At 40.8% G+C, this 16,916-nt stretch overlaps 1 protein-coding gene across 8 annotated transcripts in view; it reads right to left on the minus strand.

Moving 5' to 3' along the window:
- Window positions 1–16,916, minus strand: part of LOC118712118 (histone demethylase UTY) — a 222,699-nt gene that overhangs the window by 153,572 nt on the left and 52,211 nt on the right. For all 8 annotated transcript variants that reach the window (XR_004985968.2, XR_004985969.2, XM_036425612.2 and 5 more), the window contains one exon: window positions 15,804–15,853. Coding sequence is in view for 3 of the 8 variants with exons in the window: in XM_036425612.2 (XP_036281505.1) it covers window positions 15,804–15,853 (50 nt within the window). In the remaining 5 variants the exon portion in view is untranslated. The remainder of the gene's footprint in view (window positions 1–15,803; window positions 15,854–16,916) is intronic.

Genomic DNA, 16,916 nt, shown 5'->3' on the forward strand with positions numbered 1-16,916 from the left:
CACTTATGCACAATCTTCTTCCCCTCCAGCAATGAAAGAACAGCAGCTCAAAGGATGCCAAGGACATTCACAAAGAAACTGAATTGTTTGACCTCAGAATAAGGGCTTGAAGAGCAGTCACCGTAGTTCCTTTGCTGAGACCTCACTTTGCAGACACAGGTGAGCACCAGATATGAATTAACCAGAGAAACACCACTCACACCTATCTAGTGGCTTCCTAAGATGCAAGCCAACACAATTCACATAACATCCCAGTCTATTTCAGTGATCTAAGCCTCAAAGGCATATGAGGTTGGCCCACAGTACAAACTTTTCTAAAAACTCTCAAAGACCCACATGCACCAAGAAAATGGTGGGTATAATTAATATGCCCAGTGCAATTGCAGAGAAATCTGAGGCACAGCACTGGGGCACCAGCCTTGATTCAAAGTGCAACCTATGTGTAGAGTGTGACCTCTCCCGGTGGCTCAGAACAAAGGACTGGCATTACAACCACCAAATGACATAAGCCAGGTTCAGCAGCAGATGAACTTGGCCGGCATCAATCACTGTGCCTCCCAAAAGGTACCATAACTAAATGCCAATAGCTTAGCTCACATAACAGCAGAGAACCATCTGAGCACATTTCACAATCAGCATAACCAAATGATGGTTTTGGCAGATAGGAAAGCTTTGGGGCATATGCCACTCAACTAGATCAGACCCCAGACAGCAGCTTGTCATGGCCAGTCTTCATAGGAAGACTATCACAAAAGTGATGTACCAACAACAATCAAAAGTTAAACTTACAACTGCAGCAATCACCTCTACATAAGGACATCCTACCAAAAGTGGGGGACTTAGCAGCTAAACCTAATACAAAGAAACAGAGAAACTCCCAAATGAGATTAAGAAAACATGCCAAATCAAAAGAACTGGATAAAATTTCAACAAAAGAAGTAAACAAAAAGTGCACAGGCAAATCTCTAGGCACAAAATTCAAACCAGTGGTGGTAACAATCTCAATGAACTTAGGAAAAAGGACATGAACAAAGTGAGAACTTGAACAAAGATAAAAACCTTAAGAAAAACTCAGAAATAAAGAATACAATAAATGTAATGAAAAATACATTAAAAGGAATCAACAACAGATTGGATAAAGCAGAGGATAAATTCAACAATTTAAAAAAATAAAGATAGGGGAGACAAAATGGCAAAAGGATAGATAGGCGGATTCTGAGCCTTGACCCCAAGCAGAAACAGAGAGCAGCTAAGGGTCGTGCTGGGAGTGTTTATTAGCAAGCCAAGAGATAGCCAAACACCAGGAGAAACTGGGGGGCCGCTGGTCAGGGTGCCCCTGACAGGGAAGCACCCACGGAGGGGCTGGGTCTCTTCCCGGAGCTACCTGCAGGCTTGGATGGGGAAATCTCACCATCTTTAAAAGATTGGATTGTGTCAGAGGCCTGAATAATCACAGCCGCAGGGACCACCAAGCAGCAGTGAGCCACAGAACACTGATCCTAGGTGGCACAAACACTTAGACTCAAATGAGCCCCACTGCACAGCAAAAAGGTCAGAATTCGCGAGGAGAGGGTGCATGTTCCCAGGGAAGACAAAAGCCCACACACGCCAGCTGCAGCACAGAAACTGGAGGACTAGGGCAGTGATTACAAGTAGAAGCCCCTGGCTGTTGGTGGGTGTCACCCGTGAATGTGGACTGGCTCCTAATAGGGGACATATCTAAAAGCAGCAGGTTTGGATCAGACTCGGAAGGATATTTTAGAAGTACAGGAGAATACAGTAGCCTCGGACTTGCCCCCCACCCCCCTTCCATAGATCAGTCTTGCAGAAAAGGGGGGTAGGGGCCAAGAGACGCATTAGAGCCCTGGAAGTCAACCAAGAAACACTGCCACCCAGAGGCTAAATCACAAATTGACCCTAGAGTAATAAAATCAAAGCAAGATCTGCTTAAAAATCAGGACCGTATTACACTTGAGGAGCAATGAAACGCAGGGAACTGCAATACTGTCTGAACTAGGAAACGGGCATCCCAAACAGAAAAACAGAGGACGTGAAGTACCTTTATTACTGCAAATTTTTTATTTTAAATTTTTTTAATTTTTGTGGGGGTTTTTTTTCATTTGCAACATTTACTCAAGAAATTATTTTTTTTTCTTTTTTCCTCACTTGATTTTACCTTTGTAATTATTACATTGTATATGTAATCAACATTATTACTACTATTTCACCTTTTTATCTTATTTTCTTTTGTTTACTTTTATTATTATTTTTTCTTTACTTTGGGATTAGTGTTCTACAATCTATACTTATCTTCTCCAATGCTTTATTCTATCTCAACCCTTCCTTTATGCCATCACTCTCTTCCTAACATTTTCCCTTTGATGCCCTGTTTATCTTAACCCTTTCCTGCTCTAGGTTTTCCCCATTCTGTTTACCCCCTCCTAAAATTTCACCGTACTTGTGTATATCTAATTTCCAACCCCTGCTCCAAGCCCATTCACACCTCCCTTCTCACTGTCAAAAAAAAAAAAAAAAAAAAAAAAAAAAGAGCACACATGAAAAAAATCACAAAAATACTTTCTCTATTCTTTTGTAATTGTATGTTGAATGTTCACTAAATTGAAGTTTTATGCTTTTTTGTAAGATTGGTCAGCCTATTCTTTTTGTTTGATTTATTTTTTTTTAGCTGGGTTCTAGTCACCTTTATTGGAGGTTATTAATATTGCAAACACATTTCTATTCAGTGCCTTGTGTGATGAACCTGGTTGTGTTATATGTTGTGCCTTTAAATCAAAGCAGGAGAAAGAGAACTACATAACCAGACATCCTAAAAAGAGAGACCATGGGGAGACAAAAAAACAGCCCGCATATGAAAGAAAAGCAGGCATTACCAGAAAAGGAAGTAAACAAGTTAGAGGCAAGCAACCTACCAGAGCAAGAATTCAGAGTAATAATCATAAGATGGTTAAGCCGCGACCGGTTTGGCTCAATGGATAGAGCGTCGGCTTGGGGACTGAAGGGACCCGGGTTCGATTCCGGTCAAGGGCATGTACCTTGGTTGCGGGCATATCCCCAGTAGGGGGTGTGCAAGAGGCAGCTGATCGATGACTCTCTCTCATCGATGTTTCTAACTATCTTCCTCCCTCCCTCTCTGTATAAAATCAATAAAAAATATATTTAAAATAAAAAAATAAGGTAGTTAAAAAGAATGAAACATAAATTTGACAATGAGTAAGAACCAAGAGGAAATGAAGATGAACCAAGAAGAAATGAAAAATGACATAGCTATTGTAAAGAACTCAATAGAAAGCATCAAGAGTAGAATAGATGAAGCAGAGGACCGCATCATTGAGCTAGAAGATAAAATAAAATAAAAAAAATACCCAATTAGAGCCGAAACCGGTTTTGCTCAGTGGATAGAGCATCTGCCTGCAGAGTGAAAGGTCCCGGGTTCAATTCTGGTTAAGGGCATGTACCTTGGTTGCAGGCAGATACCCAGTAGGGGCTGTGCAAGAGGCAGCTGATCGATGATTTTCTCTCATCGATGTTTCTAACTCTCTATCCCTCTCTCTTCCTCTCTGTAAAAAAATCAAAAAATATATATATTTTTAAAAATACCAATTAGAGCCGAGACTGGTTTGGCTCAATGGATAGAGCGTCGGCTTGGGGACTGAAAGGTCCCGGGTTCGATTCCGGTCAAGGGCATGTACCTTGGTTGCGGGCATATCCCCAGTAGGGAGTGTGCAAGAGGCAGCCAATCGATGACTCTCTCTCATTGATGTTTCTAACTCTCTATCTCTCTCCCTTCCTCTCTGTGCAAAATCAATAAAATATATATAAAAAAAAAAAATACCAATTAGAGCAGCTTCTGGGGGAAAAAATTAAAAGCAGGAGAAGAGCCTAAGGCAGGTGTCTTCAAACTACGGCCCGCGGGCCACATGAGGCCCGCAGAGGAGTCTGATCCGGCCCTCCAGCTCTCTGAGGGACCATGATCTGGCCCCCACTTTAAAAAGTTTGAGGACCCCTGGTAAGGGAACTTTGGGAAAATACAAAACAAAACAATATTCGAATAATAGGGGTTCCAGAAAAAAAGGAAACTGAGGAAGATATGGAAAACGTATTTCAAGAACTGACAGAAAACTTTCCTGAGAGAAGAAAAAATCCACACAAATCCAAGATGCAGAGTCCCAAGCAAAATGAACCCAAAAGACTGATGCCAAAGCACATTATAATTAAACTGGCAAACATTATAATTAAACTGGCAAACACCAACAACAAAGTAAGAATTTTAAAAGCAGCCAGACTGAGACAGAAAGTTACATATAAAGGAAACCCCATCAGACTAGCAACTGATTTCTCAACAGAAATTCATCAGGCCACAAGAAAATGGGATGAAATATACAAAGTCATGCAAAGGAACGGTCTTAATCCAAGAATACTGTACTTAGCAAGGCTATCAATCAAAATTGAAGTGGAAATCAGTAGCTACACATAAAAAACAGACTAACGGAATTTATCACCACCAAACCTGCAATGCAAGAAATGCTAAAGGTAAATGTAAACAATACATAAGATCAACAAAACCAAGAGCTGGTTCTTTGAAAGGATAAACTGTAAAAATAAATAGGAAACAAAGAAGGAACACAGGGGTATAAAAATGGCGTCAAATAAGTACCTATCAATAATAACTTTAAATGTAAATGGATTAAATGCTCCAATCAAAATACATAAGGTAACAAAAGAAAACCCATAGATCTGTTGTCTACAAGAAACCCACTTGAGAAAAAAAGACACACGCAGACTGAGGGTGTAGGGATGGAAAAAGGTTTTCCAGGCGAATGAAAATGAAAAAAAAAGCCAGGGTAGCAATACTTATGTCTTACAAATTAGATCTCAGAGTGAAAAACATAACTAGTATTATGAAGTGGCCTCCCAACAAGAAGAAATAACTCTAGTAAATATATATGCACCCAATACGGGAGCACCCAAATACATAAAAAAAACTGCAGGAGGACATTAAGGGAAAGATTAATAGCAATACAACCATAGTAGGAGATTTTAATACCTGTCACCTTTACACAAATCATCTAAACAAAAAATCAGAGAAATATCAATTCTAAATGACCCACTAGACCAGATGGAATTAATCAACATCTTCAGAACACTCCACCACAAAGCCACAGAATATACATTCTTCTCAAGTGCACATGGATCATTTTCAAAGATAGACCACATGTTGGGACATATGCAAAGTCTCTTCAAATTCAATAAGATATAAATCATATCAAACATCTTCTCAGATCATACTGGCATAAAACTGGAAATTAACAACAATAAAAATAATCCAAAAGAATCAAACACATGGAAACTAAACAAAATGATATTAAACAAGGACTGGGTTACCAGAGAAATCAAAGAAAAATTAAAAGCAACTTGTAAATAAATGACAACAAAAACACAACAATCCAAAATCTATGGTACACAGCAAAAGAAGTTTTTTGAGGGAAGTTCATATCCCTATAAGCCTATTGCAAGAAAAACAAGAAAAAATGATAACAAATTATCTAACTCTACAACTCAAAGAGTTAGAGAAAGAGCAACAAGAAAAGCTCAATTTAAGCAGAAGAAAATAATAAAAATCAGAGCAGAGATAAACGACATAGAGACCAAAGAAACAATACATAAGATCAACAAAACCAAAAGCTGGTTCTTTGAAAGGATAAACAAGATTGATTAACCTCTAGCCAGGCTAACCAAGAAACAAAGAGGACTCAAACAAAATCAAAATGAAAGAGGTGAAATAACAACAGACCCCACTGAAATACAACGGGTTGTTACAAAATAGCGTATTTTTCGGACCATAAGACGCTCCAGACCGTAAGACGCACCAGTTTTTAGAGAAGGGAAATGAAGAAAAAAAGATTCTGAAACAAATAGTGTCCTAAAATATTTTATGTGCATTAAAACCCAACATCACAGTCATAAACACATGTAATCAACCCTGTAAAGTAAACAGCAGCATTTAGAACCATTTTAGAGCCGGGCAAGCACACAGAGACCACACAGAGCCGGGCAAGTAAAAAAACTTTTTTTTAAAGTATATGTGTAGGCTACATTTGGATCATAAGACGCAGGCACTTTTTCCCCCCACTTCTGGGGGGGGGGGGGGAAAGTGCGTCTTATGGTCCGAAACATACGGTACTATGAACAACTCTATTCCAACAAACTGAACAACCTGGAGGAAATGGACATACAACTAGAAAAATACAATCTTCAAAAACTCAAACAGGAAGAATCTAAAAATCTCAGTAGACCAGTGACTTGAGAAGAAACTGAAACAGGCATCAAAAAGCTTCCAGCAAACAAAAGCCCAGGGCCAGATGGCTTCACAGGAGAGTTTTACCAAACATTCAAGGAACAACTAAAACCTATCCTCCTCAGACTATTCAAAAAAATCCAAGAGGAAGGAACACTTCCAAACTCCTTCTATGAAGCCAGCATCACCCTAATACCAAAACCAGATAAAGACAACTCAATGAAAGAGAATTACAAGCCAATATCCCTCATGAACATAGATGCCAAAATCCTCAACAAAATTCTAGCAATTCAGCTCCAGCAGCACATCAGAAAGATCATACATCATGATCAAGTAGGATTTATTCCCGGAATGCAAGGATGGTACAATATCTGCAAATCAATAAACGTGATACATCACATAAACAAATTAAAACATAAAAATCATATTGTCATATCATTTGATGCAGAAAAAGCATTTGATAAAATCCGACACCCGTTCCTGATAAAAATTCTCAACAAGGTAGGAGTACAAGAATCATACCTCAACATAATAAAAGCTATATATGATAAACCCACAGCCAACATCATACTCAATGGGCAAAAACTAAAACCATTCCCTCTAAGAACACGAACAAGACAGGTATGCCCACTCTCACCACTCCTGTTTGACATAGTACTGGAAGTACTAGGCATTGCAATTAGACAAGTAGAGGTACCAAATTAAAAAAGAAGTAAAGTATCCTTATTTGCAGATGACATGATATTATACATAAAAAAACCAAAAGACTCCATTAATAAGTTAAATGACTTAATAAATAAATTTGACAATGTAGCAGGATACAAAATTAATGCCACGAAATCTATGGCATTTATATACACCAAGAGTGAAACAGAGACTAAAAAAGCAATTCCATTTACCATCGCACCAAAGAAATTAAGATACCGTGTTTCCAAGAAAATAAGACATACAGGTTTCCTTCTGAGTGAAATATACGGCATCCCCCTGAAAATAAGGCGCCCCCCAGGCTCTGTCTCAGAATGAAAATTAATTTACAGTAAACTGGTCACTAGGGCCACCCAGACTGGCGTCTAGCAACCAGTGACGTTATGTGGAGTCCTGACGTCACTGCTGTGTGGAGGCGGAGCGCAGTCGAGTGAGCGGTGAGCGCGGGGTGGGAGAGAGGAGGAGACTTTCACAGATGCATGTAGAAGAACAGGAGGATTAGAGCAGACGGGACTCAGCGAAGGCGGTGAGTGCTGGTCTGTCTCTGGTGACACTACCTGATGCTCGCAGCCGCCCTCATGATGACTGAAGGTTCTCAGTCAGTGGCAGACCCTGCTCCAGCCCAGATCCAGGCCCCAGCAAGCCCAGTGAGTCCCCAGGCAGGCCCCAGGGGGTAAATGTCTGATAAAGGAGTAGGGGGATGTCTGCTGAAGGTGTTCAGTGGCACAGGGGTGGGGGGAGGGGGATCACTTAAAATGACACAAGAGAATCAAAGGGGGCAATCAAAAATGACACAGGAGGATCAAAAGGGGTTACTAAAATGGTAATCACCCTTCCGATTCTCCTGTGCCATTTTGATTCCCACCTCTGACTCCCACTACGTCATTTTAAGTGATCCCCCTCCCCCCACCTTGATACCCCAATTCCTTTTTTTTACCCCTAGGAATGAGCGCAAAAAGAAAAAGCTACTCCGTGGAGTACAAGAAAGGAATCGTATAGAAGTCTCTTGGGGCCAAAACCTTACTGCTTTCTGCAAAAAAATGCTAAGTATCTGATTGGTCCGAAAATGGCAAGCAGAGTATGGTAACCTCACTGAACAGTGGACAGGGAAATGCTAAAAAGCGCAAGTGTGGATCAGGTCGGCAGCCATTATTTTCCCAGCTGGAAGACCTGATCTGTGAATGGGTTGTTGATAGGGCTGATTCAAGAATTTGCCCTTGCAATGGCACCACAGTTTGACATAGCCACCAAAGACTTCAAAGCATCACAACACTGGCTGGATAATTTCCTTCAGCGAAGTGAACTGTCTTTAAGAAGATCTACAACATTGTTGAGGTTGGAAGATACTCAAGTTATTAAGCGAGCACTTGCATTCAAGTCCTTTATTGATGATGCTGACTTCTCTAAATACAATCTTTCCAATATGATTGCTATGGATGAAATTGCAGTGTTTATGGGCCAATCATCTCAAACAATAAATGCACATCTCCTTAGTGTGCATTCCCTCCAGTGCTTATGAAAGTGCACGTGTTTCCTGTATTTTGGCAATTCGTCTGGATGGCACTAAAATCCCACCTTTAATCATTTCTGAGGGCAAGAAGGAAAAGACTGAACGTGTTTTGGGCGTTTTTATTCTTGAAACTGAAAAAGCCTGGGCACACAAGCAGTTAAAAGGAAGTGGGTCGATTTAATGCTGCCACTTGTTATGCGAGGGAGCCAAAGAGGTCTGCTAGTCTGGGATGCAGCCAGCACTCACTGCACTAAAGACATGAAGACATTTCTTCACGAAAGAAAAATAGATCAAGTAATGATTCCCGCAGGAATGACGGTCTATCTCCAGGCTCTTGATATTGCAATAAACAAGCCATTCAAAGACAATTTGCTCATGGAAATTAATGACTACATTGAAAATAGAATGGAGAGAAATCAGCGTGGAAACTTTGTGGAACCTAAACTGCAAGAAGTTGTGATTTGGGTGAAGAATTCATGGGAGAAAATCACTGACAGTTGCATTGCAAATGCACTGCGAGCAGGCTACCTTGACAAGAAGTACTTATTTAAAGACAGTGCTATTGCTAAACGTGAGAGATTTGGTCCACTGATTCTGAAAGAAATGGAGTCACAAGAAATTCACCAGGAAATTCAGGAATTGGATTATTACATTGATGTTCTAGAAGATGATGACATGATTGTCATTGAATAAGTGAGTAAATTCTTAATACTGTAGTATTCACAGTTTGTCTGGTTTGTGTTGACAACCATACCGTATACAGGTAATAAATTTCCTTTATTTTTGCCGAAACTGGTTTGGCCTGGGGACTGAAAGGTCTCAGGTTCGATTCCAGGCAAGGGCATGTATCTTGGTTGCAGGCACATCCCCAGTGGGGGGTGTGCAAGAGGCAGCTGACCGATGATTCTCTCTCATCGATGTTTCTAACTCTTCATCCGTCTCTCTTCCTCTCTGTGAAAAATCAATAAAATATATATTTTTTTTTATTATTATTTTTTTTTTTTAAATAGCAGCATACTTGGTGGGTGTTGCATGGATGTGATTCCAGAAACAAGCTGGATTTACAACTTTAATATGGCAAGGCTTCTTGAATAATCAACAGAAAACTCACATTAGAAAACCCTGATATCTAAAGACCAAGGGTGGAGAAGGCACAGAGACTGGTAGGAGGTACAGAGGTACGAAAGAGCTGGCCAGATGCCCACAGACAGCAACTGAACTCCCGGAAAGATATCTCATCTGTGTAGTGTTACCACTGAGAACTCTGAGATCTAATCTCCAAGCTCAACCTCCTAGCAAGAACACAAAAACTGAGCAGGGTACCCACATAACATCTATTTGTGATGCTGTCTGCAGGAAGTATCAGCTGAAAATTCAGGTACCCTCTTGAAGGGCCAAATTACAAAGTTCCCTGTGGAGCCACCTACCTTGTGCTCTGGCAGAGGGAGGGTGAAGTGGACAGGAGATGTGAGAGCAGAACCTGGGTCTGGAGACTTGGGAATAGAGCCCAGAAGGCAAATACCCCAAGTTTTCTAGGCTGAGTCATTTCCTTATACAGAGAAGAACATCTTTCCAACATAGACAACAGCCTTGCTAGGGGAGGTGGGAAGGGGGGGAACAACCACACACTCTAATGGCAAACACCATGCCCTGAGGCCACTTAAGAGAGTAAGAATGAAAATTAACCTACAGGCGTCAGCAACTGCCCCTATATAATATCGGACAATTGCCTGGGGACAGTTCAAGTCAGAATCCTATTGTTGTGTAGACAGAGGCAGTTTCTGGATTTTTTGAGACCCAATTAGTCAAAAACAGTTTTTAACACAATTCCTGCACTAAAGACTGAAAGGTGTAGAGGATTTACCTAAGCCTTTCATCACAAACCCAAATAGATAATCAAAATGAGAAGACAAAGAAACAACCCCCAAATGAAAGAACAAGACATAAATGAAGCAGAAGCAAGAAGTTTATCTGAAAGAGTTCAGTGTAATAATGCTAAAAATGCTCAACAGTTTGAAAAAAGATATAGTAACTATGAACAGCCTGATAAAAAGAATGACATAACACAAATAACACATTGGAAGAAATAGACATCAGATTAGGGGAAGCTGAGGAATGAATGAGAGTTGAAAATATCACAGAGAACCAAAAAGAAAAAACAATTAAATAACAGGAGGGGAGCTTAAGAGAGCCGTGAGACTATGTGTGAAATGTAATGTTAGGAAAGTAGGTGTGCCAGAAGAGGCAAAAAGAGAGGAGGAATAAAGAAAGTGTTTGAAGAAATAATGGCAGAAAACTTCACTAACCTGGTAAGAAAAAAGTCACATAAGTTCAGAAGGCACTGAGAACCCCAACCAAGAAGAACCCAAACAGACCCACACCAACACATCAAAAATTAAAGACAAAGAATCGTAAAGGCAGGAAGAGAAAAGAAAACTGTTATCTACAAAGGAGTTCCAATAAGGCTGATTTCTCATCAGAAAATCTATAGACTAGATATACGAGGAGAAACCAAGATGGCGGCATAGGGTAGACACCCGAATGCAGCCTACCACAACAAATTTGAATTTAGAACTGAAAAACAGGGGAGGCATTGCCCTGAAGCGCCAGACGGCTGGCTGAGAGGAGGCTCTGCCATCTGGGAAGGAGAGAGAAGGCACGCTGAACCTCAGGAACTGTGAAGGTACGGAGAACTGTGTGCGCGAAAAGGTGCTGGCTTAATCCCAGTGCAGAGAGGAAGGGCCGGACGGAGATTGCTGCCGGCTTACTCCCTGCACACAGAGAGGGCGGGCCGGGCTGAGTTCGCTACTGGCTTACTCCTGGCGCGGAGAGGGCGAACAGCTAACACGGCTGGCTTTCTTGTCCGAGAGGAAAACAGAATCACCCTATTGCTCTGATAAACGGCCCCAGACAGGGAGAGGCCAGACTGTCAGGCAGTGGGCAGAGATCTCTTGGAGGTGTGTGAAGCCAGAGGCCATTACTGCGGGACTTGGGGAGGAGCCGAAGGGAAAACAAAGTTTGTCTGCACTAGCCCGAGACTCCGCCCTACCTGTGGCTGAGCACAGAAGCTCTCCCAGAGGCTGGCTTTCTCTAAGGAGGGACTTGCAGGAATCCAAAGCTTGTCTGCGCCTTTACCAAAGAGGTGCACGCGCGCCTGCAACCAATCTTCCAAAACTCTCCACGAACAGGACTTTTCTAAGGCGACACTGACAGGGAACCAAAGATTGTCTGCGCCACCCCGAGACCCCGCCCTGTTCAAGCAGAGTACGGAAACCCTCCTTAGCTGAGACACTGCTGATTCTCACAGCCAATTGGCTTGGAGATCAACGCTTCCCAGTGATACCAATAATAAGCAAGGCTTAACAAGACTGCACACACAGCCCACAAAGGGCTACACCAAGACTGTCCACCACAGGTAACTGGGAAGGCTGTGCTAGTGGGCTCTACCAGAACACCTACCACACAAAGCTATTCCATCAAATCAGGGAAACAACTAAAATGCAGACAAGAGAAAGGAAACAAAGGAAGGAGATAGAGGAAAAGAAAAGATTGGACATTGAGTTCAAAACTACAGTTATAAGGTTATTCAACAATATCCTAAAAAAGGCCAATAAAATAAATGAGACCTATGAGGATATGAAAAGGGAGCAACTAGAAATAATAAAGGATCAACAAGAAATGAAGAAAACATTGTCTGAAATAAAAAGTATTATACAAAGTCCTAAAAACAGACTGGAAGATCGCAAGAATCAAGACAAAGATTTAGAACACAAAGAGCCAGAGGACACGCCTCTGCAGAAGAGAGAAGATAAGAGAATCCAGAAAGTTGAAGATAGTGTAAGAAACCTCTGGGACAATTTCAAGCGAACCAACATCAGAATTATGGGGATTCCAGAAGAGAGAGAGCAAGATACCGAAAGAGTACTAGAAGAAATAGTGACAGAAAACTTCCCCCACCTGGGGAAAGAAATAGACTTACAAGTCCAGGAAGCCCGCAGAACCCCAAACAAAAGGAATCCAAGGAGGACCACACAAAGACATATCATAATTAAAATTCGAAGAGCAAAAGACAAAGAGAGAAGATTAAAAGCAGCAAAGAGAAAAGCAGGTAGTGACCTATAAAGGAGCACCCATAAGATTGTCAGCTGATTTCTCAACAGAAACCATGCAGGCCAGATGGGAATGGCAAGAAATATTCAAGGTGATGAATAAGAACCTACAGCCAAAAATAATCTACCCAGCGAAGCTATCACTCAGAATCAAAAGACAGATAAAGAGCTTCACAAATAAAAAAAAGCTAAAAGAGTTCATCACCACCAAACCAGAATTATATGAATTGCTGAAGGAATTTAGGAAGAGGAAGAAGATAAAGATAAAAATTATGATCAACAAATACGTAGCTATCAACAAGTGAATCTAAAAGCCAAGGGAATTAAAAAATCTGATGAACAATATTAACTGGTGAATATAATAGAATCAGAGGTATGGAAGGGGAGTGGACTGACGATTCTCAGGGAAAAGGGGAGTGGGGGGGCGGGAAGAGACTGAACAAAAACTGTGCACCTATGGATGAGGACAATGGGGGATGGGGAAAGGACAGAGGGTGGGGTGGGAACCTGGTGAAGGGGAGCAATTGAGGGGGGGAAGAGGATCACATTTGTAATAATCTGAACAATAAAGATTTATTTAAAAAATAAATAAATAAAAATATACAGTTTGAAAAAAAAAATTCTATAGACTAGAAGGGAATGGCATGAAATACTCACATTAATGGAAAGCAAGGACCTGAGACCAAGATTACTATATCCAGCTAGGCTATCATTCAAAATAGACAATGAAAGAGCTTCCCAGACAAAAAAAAAAAAAAAAAAAAAAAAAAAAAAAATGGGGGGGAGTGGGTGGAAATAAAGTAGTACATCACTACCAAGCCAGCATTACAAAAAATGCAAAATGGATTGCTGAAGAGAAACAGACAGAAACCTAACTATACAGAATTAAAATGGCTATAAATAAATAAATACCTAAATATAAATAATATCCCGAAATATAAATGTATTAAATACTCCAATCAAAAGGTGTAGGGGTAGCTGAATAGATACCAAAACATGACCTATCTATATGTTATCTTCAAGAGATCCACTTCAAAAGAGACACACAGGATGAGAGTGAAGGGATGGAAAAAAAATTTCCATGCAAATAGAAAGGGGGGGGAAGCTGGAGTAGAAATACTAAAATTGGAAAAAATAGACTTTAAAACGATGGCCATTACAAGAGAAAACAAAGGTTGCTACATAATATTAAAGGGATCGATCCAACAAGAGGATATAGCCCGACAAACATATTTGCACCCAAAATAGGAGCACCTAAATATACCAAAAAAAAACTTCCAGAAGGCTTTAACGAAGAGATCAACAACATTACAGTCATACGCGGGGACACTACTACCTCTCTGACTTCAATGGATACATCTCCTAGACAAAAACTTAAGGACACAGAGACCTTAAAGGACACACTGGATCAGTGGATTTAATAGACATTTATGGAATATTTTACAACAAAGCTGCATATATGCATTCTTCAGAATATACACAATGATGGACCACATGTTAGGACATAAAACAAGTCTTCACAAGTTCAAGAAATTTGCAATCATATCAAGCATCTCTCAGATCACAATGAAGTGAATTTAGAAATTAATTACAGTAAAAACACTCAAAACATTCAAACATCTGGAAGCTAAATAGCATGTTATTAAACAAAGAATGGGTTACCAATGAGATTAAGAAAGAAATCAAAAACTTCCTGGAAACAAATAAAAATAAACACACTGCAAAAAGAGTTCTAAAAAGAAAATTCATTGCACTACAGGCATATATCAAAACAAAACAAAAACCAAAGAAAAACAAGCAACAAACTATTTGAGCCTGCAACTTAAAGAACTGGAAAGAGAATAAAAATAAATAAATAAAATTCCAACCAAACAAAAGCCCAGATTTGGCTGGCTTCACTGGGGAATTTTACCAAACATTCAAATATCTAACTTCTATCCTCCTCAAACTATTCCCAAAAATCCAACAGGAAGAAACTGTTACAAATTCTTTCAATAAGGTGAGCATTATCCTAAGTCCAAAACCAGATAAAGACACTGCAAAGAATTATAAGTACAGGCAAATATCCCTGATGAACAGAGATGCTAAAATCCTCAAAGAAATATTAGCAAATCAAATCCAGCAACAATTACAAAGATCATACACCATGATCAAGTGGGATTTATTCCAAAGATGCAAGGCTGATACACTTGCTGAAAACAAAAAACATAATCCTATATAATAAAAGCCTAGGTGACAACATGTGAAATGCCCTTGTGCAACATTGTCACAAGATGGCTGCCACAAAATGGCCAGCAGAGAAGGCAACTGAAGGTGACAAGTCTGGCAAGAAGGGCAGCTGAGGCCATCAAATCTTCAGGGAAGGACAGTTGGGCAACCAGGCCTTCAGGGAAGGCAGTTGGGAGGGACCGGGCCAGCAGAGAAGGATAGTTGCGGGTGACCAGGCCTGCAGTGGAGGGCAAATGGGGGTGACCAAGTCAGAAGGGAAGGCAGTTGGGGGTCATCAGGCATGCAGGGGAGGGCTGTTGGGATCAACCAGGCTCAGGGACACCAGGCCTACTGAGGATGGCAGTTGGGCACAACTGGGCTAGCAGGAAAGGGCATATCTGAATGTTGTCTTAGGCCTGCTCCCCAAGCGAGAGGGAGCAGGCCAGGATAAGGGACACCCTGCCTCCAGTGCACAAATTTCATGTACCAGCCTCTAATATTAAATAATAATGGCAAATATTATTTAAAATCAACTATTTAGTTAGTGTACCACACTTAAAATTATGCATGCTATAATTAATTAAACTTTAGCAAATAAACTAAAGTAACAAAGATTAATTTATCTTTAAACATAATTGTTTATTTAATAGGTCCTAAAGTTAAGTTTTAATTCTCCCTGGAGCTTCAATCATACAGAAACTATAAAAAGGAGAAATGTTCTTTACCTTCAGCCTAACTCAACCTTTATCTTCAAAACCACCATCTTCTATCCTTCATTTATTCCCAGTATATACTTTAAAAACAGTATTTTTTTTTGCTTGATTTTGTATACAGACAATAGTTGGCACAAAATAATGCCTTTCCTCTTTTCCATGTACCTTATTACATAATTTGTCCCAAATGGGGGGAAAAAAAAAGGAAAAAAAACCTGTCATTCAAGTGTGTACTTACTAACCTTCCAGTAGTCAGACTGCAAACTGTAGTATCTCTGATATGCAGATAATGCTGAAAAAGAAAATAATTAGTCAAATTATATCCCTTTCAAAAATCCATAACATAGATATCATAAGATGCTCATTATACCTGATTCTCAGAAAACAGCAAACACCAAATAATTTAGTATTTTTGGCTAATAAGTTAATCACAAGTGGAGATAATCCTATCTAATAAAATAATATGCAAATTAACCATCACACAAGATGGCTATCCCCATATGGACACAAGATGGCCAGCAGGGGAGGAACCAGATCTGCAGAGGAGTAAAGTTGGGGGTAACTGGACCTGCAGGAAAGGGCAATTAGGGGTGACCAGGCAGTTAGGAGCCAGCAATCCCAGATTGTGAGGGATGTCTGTTTCCCAGTGTAATGGGATCAGGCCTAAACGGACAGTCGGACATCCCCCAAGGATCCGAGACTGGAGAGAGTGGAGGCTGAGCTGAGGGACACACACCCGCATGCACGAATTTCGTGCATCAGGCCTCTATAATATAAATAAACAATCTGTAGGAGAGAATCCAAGATGGCTGCACAGGTAAACACCTAGCCAAAGCCGCATACAACAATTTCAATAAAATATAAAATAAACATTATCCAGAACTACAAGAATATCGACTGACTGGAAATTCTACAACAAGAAGCAAGGAGAAAACCAGAAGGAAGAGCGGAGGAGCTGTAAAAGCCTAAGGTACGGAGACACACGGGGCGCACGGAGAGGACGGAGCCGGAGAGGAGGGGCGGCTGAGTGCCTGGCTGGCGTTCCCTAGCGGGAAGGAGATAAAAGCTCCGACTGTGCTAAACCCCAGACCCGACAGCACTGAACCCCAGTTCTAGGCCAGACCATGGGAACCCGGGCTCAAACAGAGGGAGGCAGGGCTATGAGGCGGAATCCCAGGAGAGCAGCGAAAAGCAGAGCCCCGGGGGTGCGCACAATGCACGCAAAGGACGGACTGTTGACTCTGCTGCTAGACTGCCCTGGTGGGAAGGAGACAAAGGCTACGGACTGTCCTGGACCCCAGTTCCAACTGCTCTGAACCCTAGTTCTAGGCCAGACCCAATGGACCCAGGATCAT

The sequence above is a fragment of the Pipistrellus kuhlii genome, unplaced genomic scaffold, assembly GCF_014108245.1.
Source record: "Pipistrellus kuhlii isolate mPipKuh1 unplaced genomic scaffold, mPipKuh1.p scaffold_m20_p_83, whole genome shotgun sequence".
In the NCBI taxonomy this organism is placed as follows: domain Eukaryota; kingdom Metazoa; phylum Chordata; class Mammalia; order Chiroptera; family Vespertilionidae; genus Pipistrellus; species Pipistrellus kuhlii.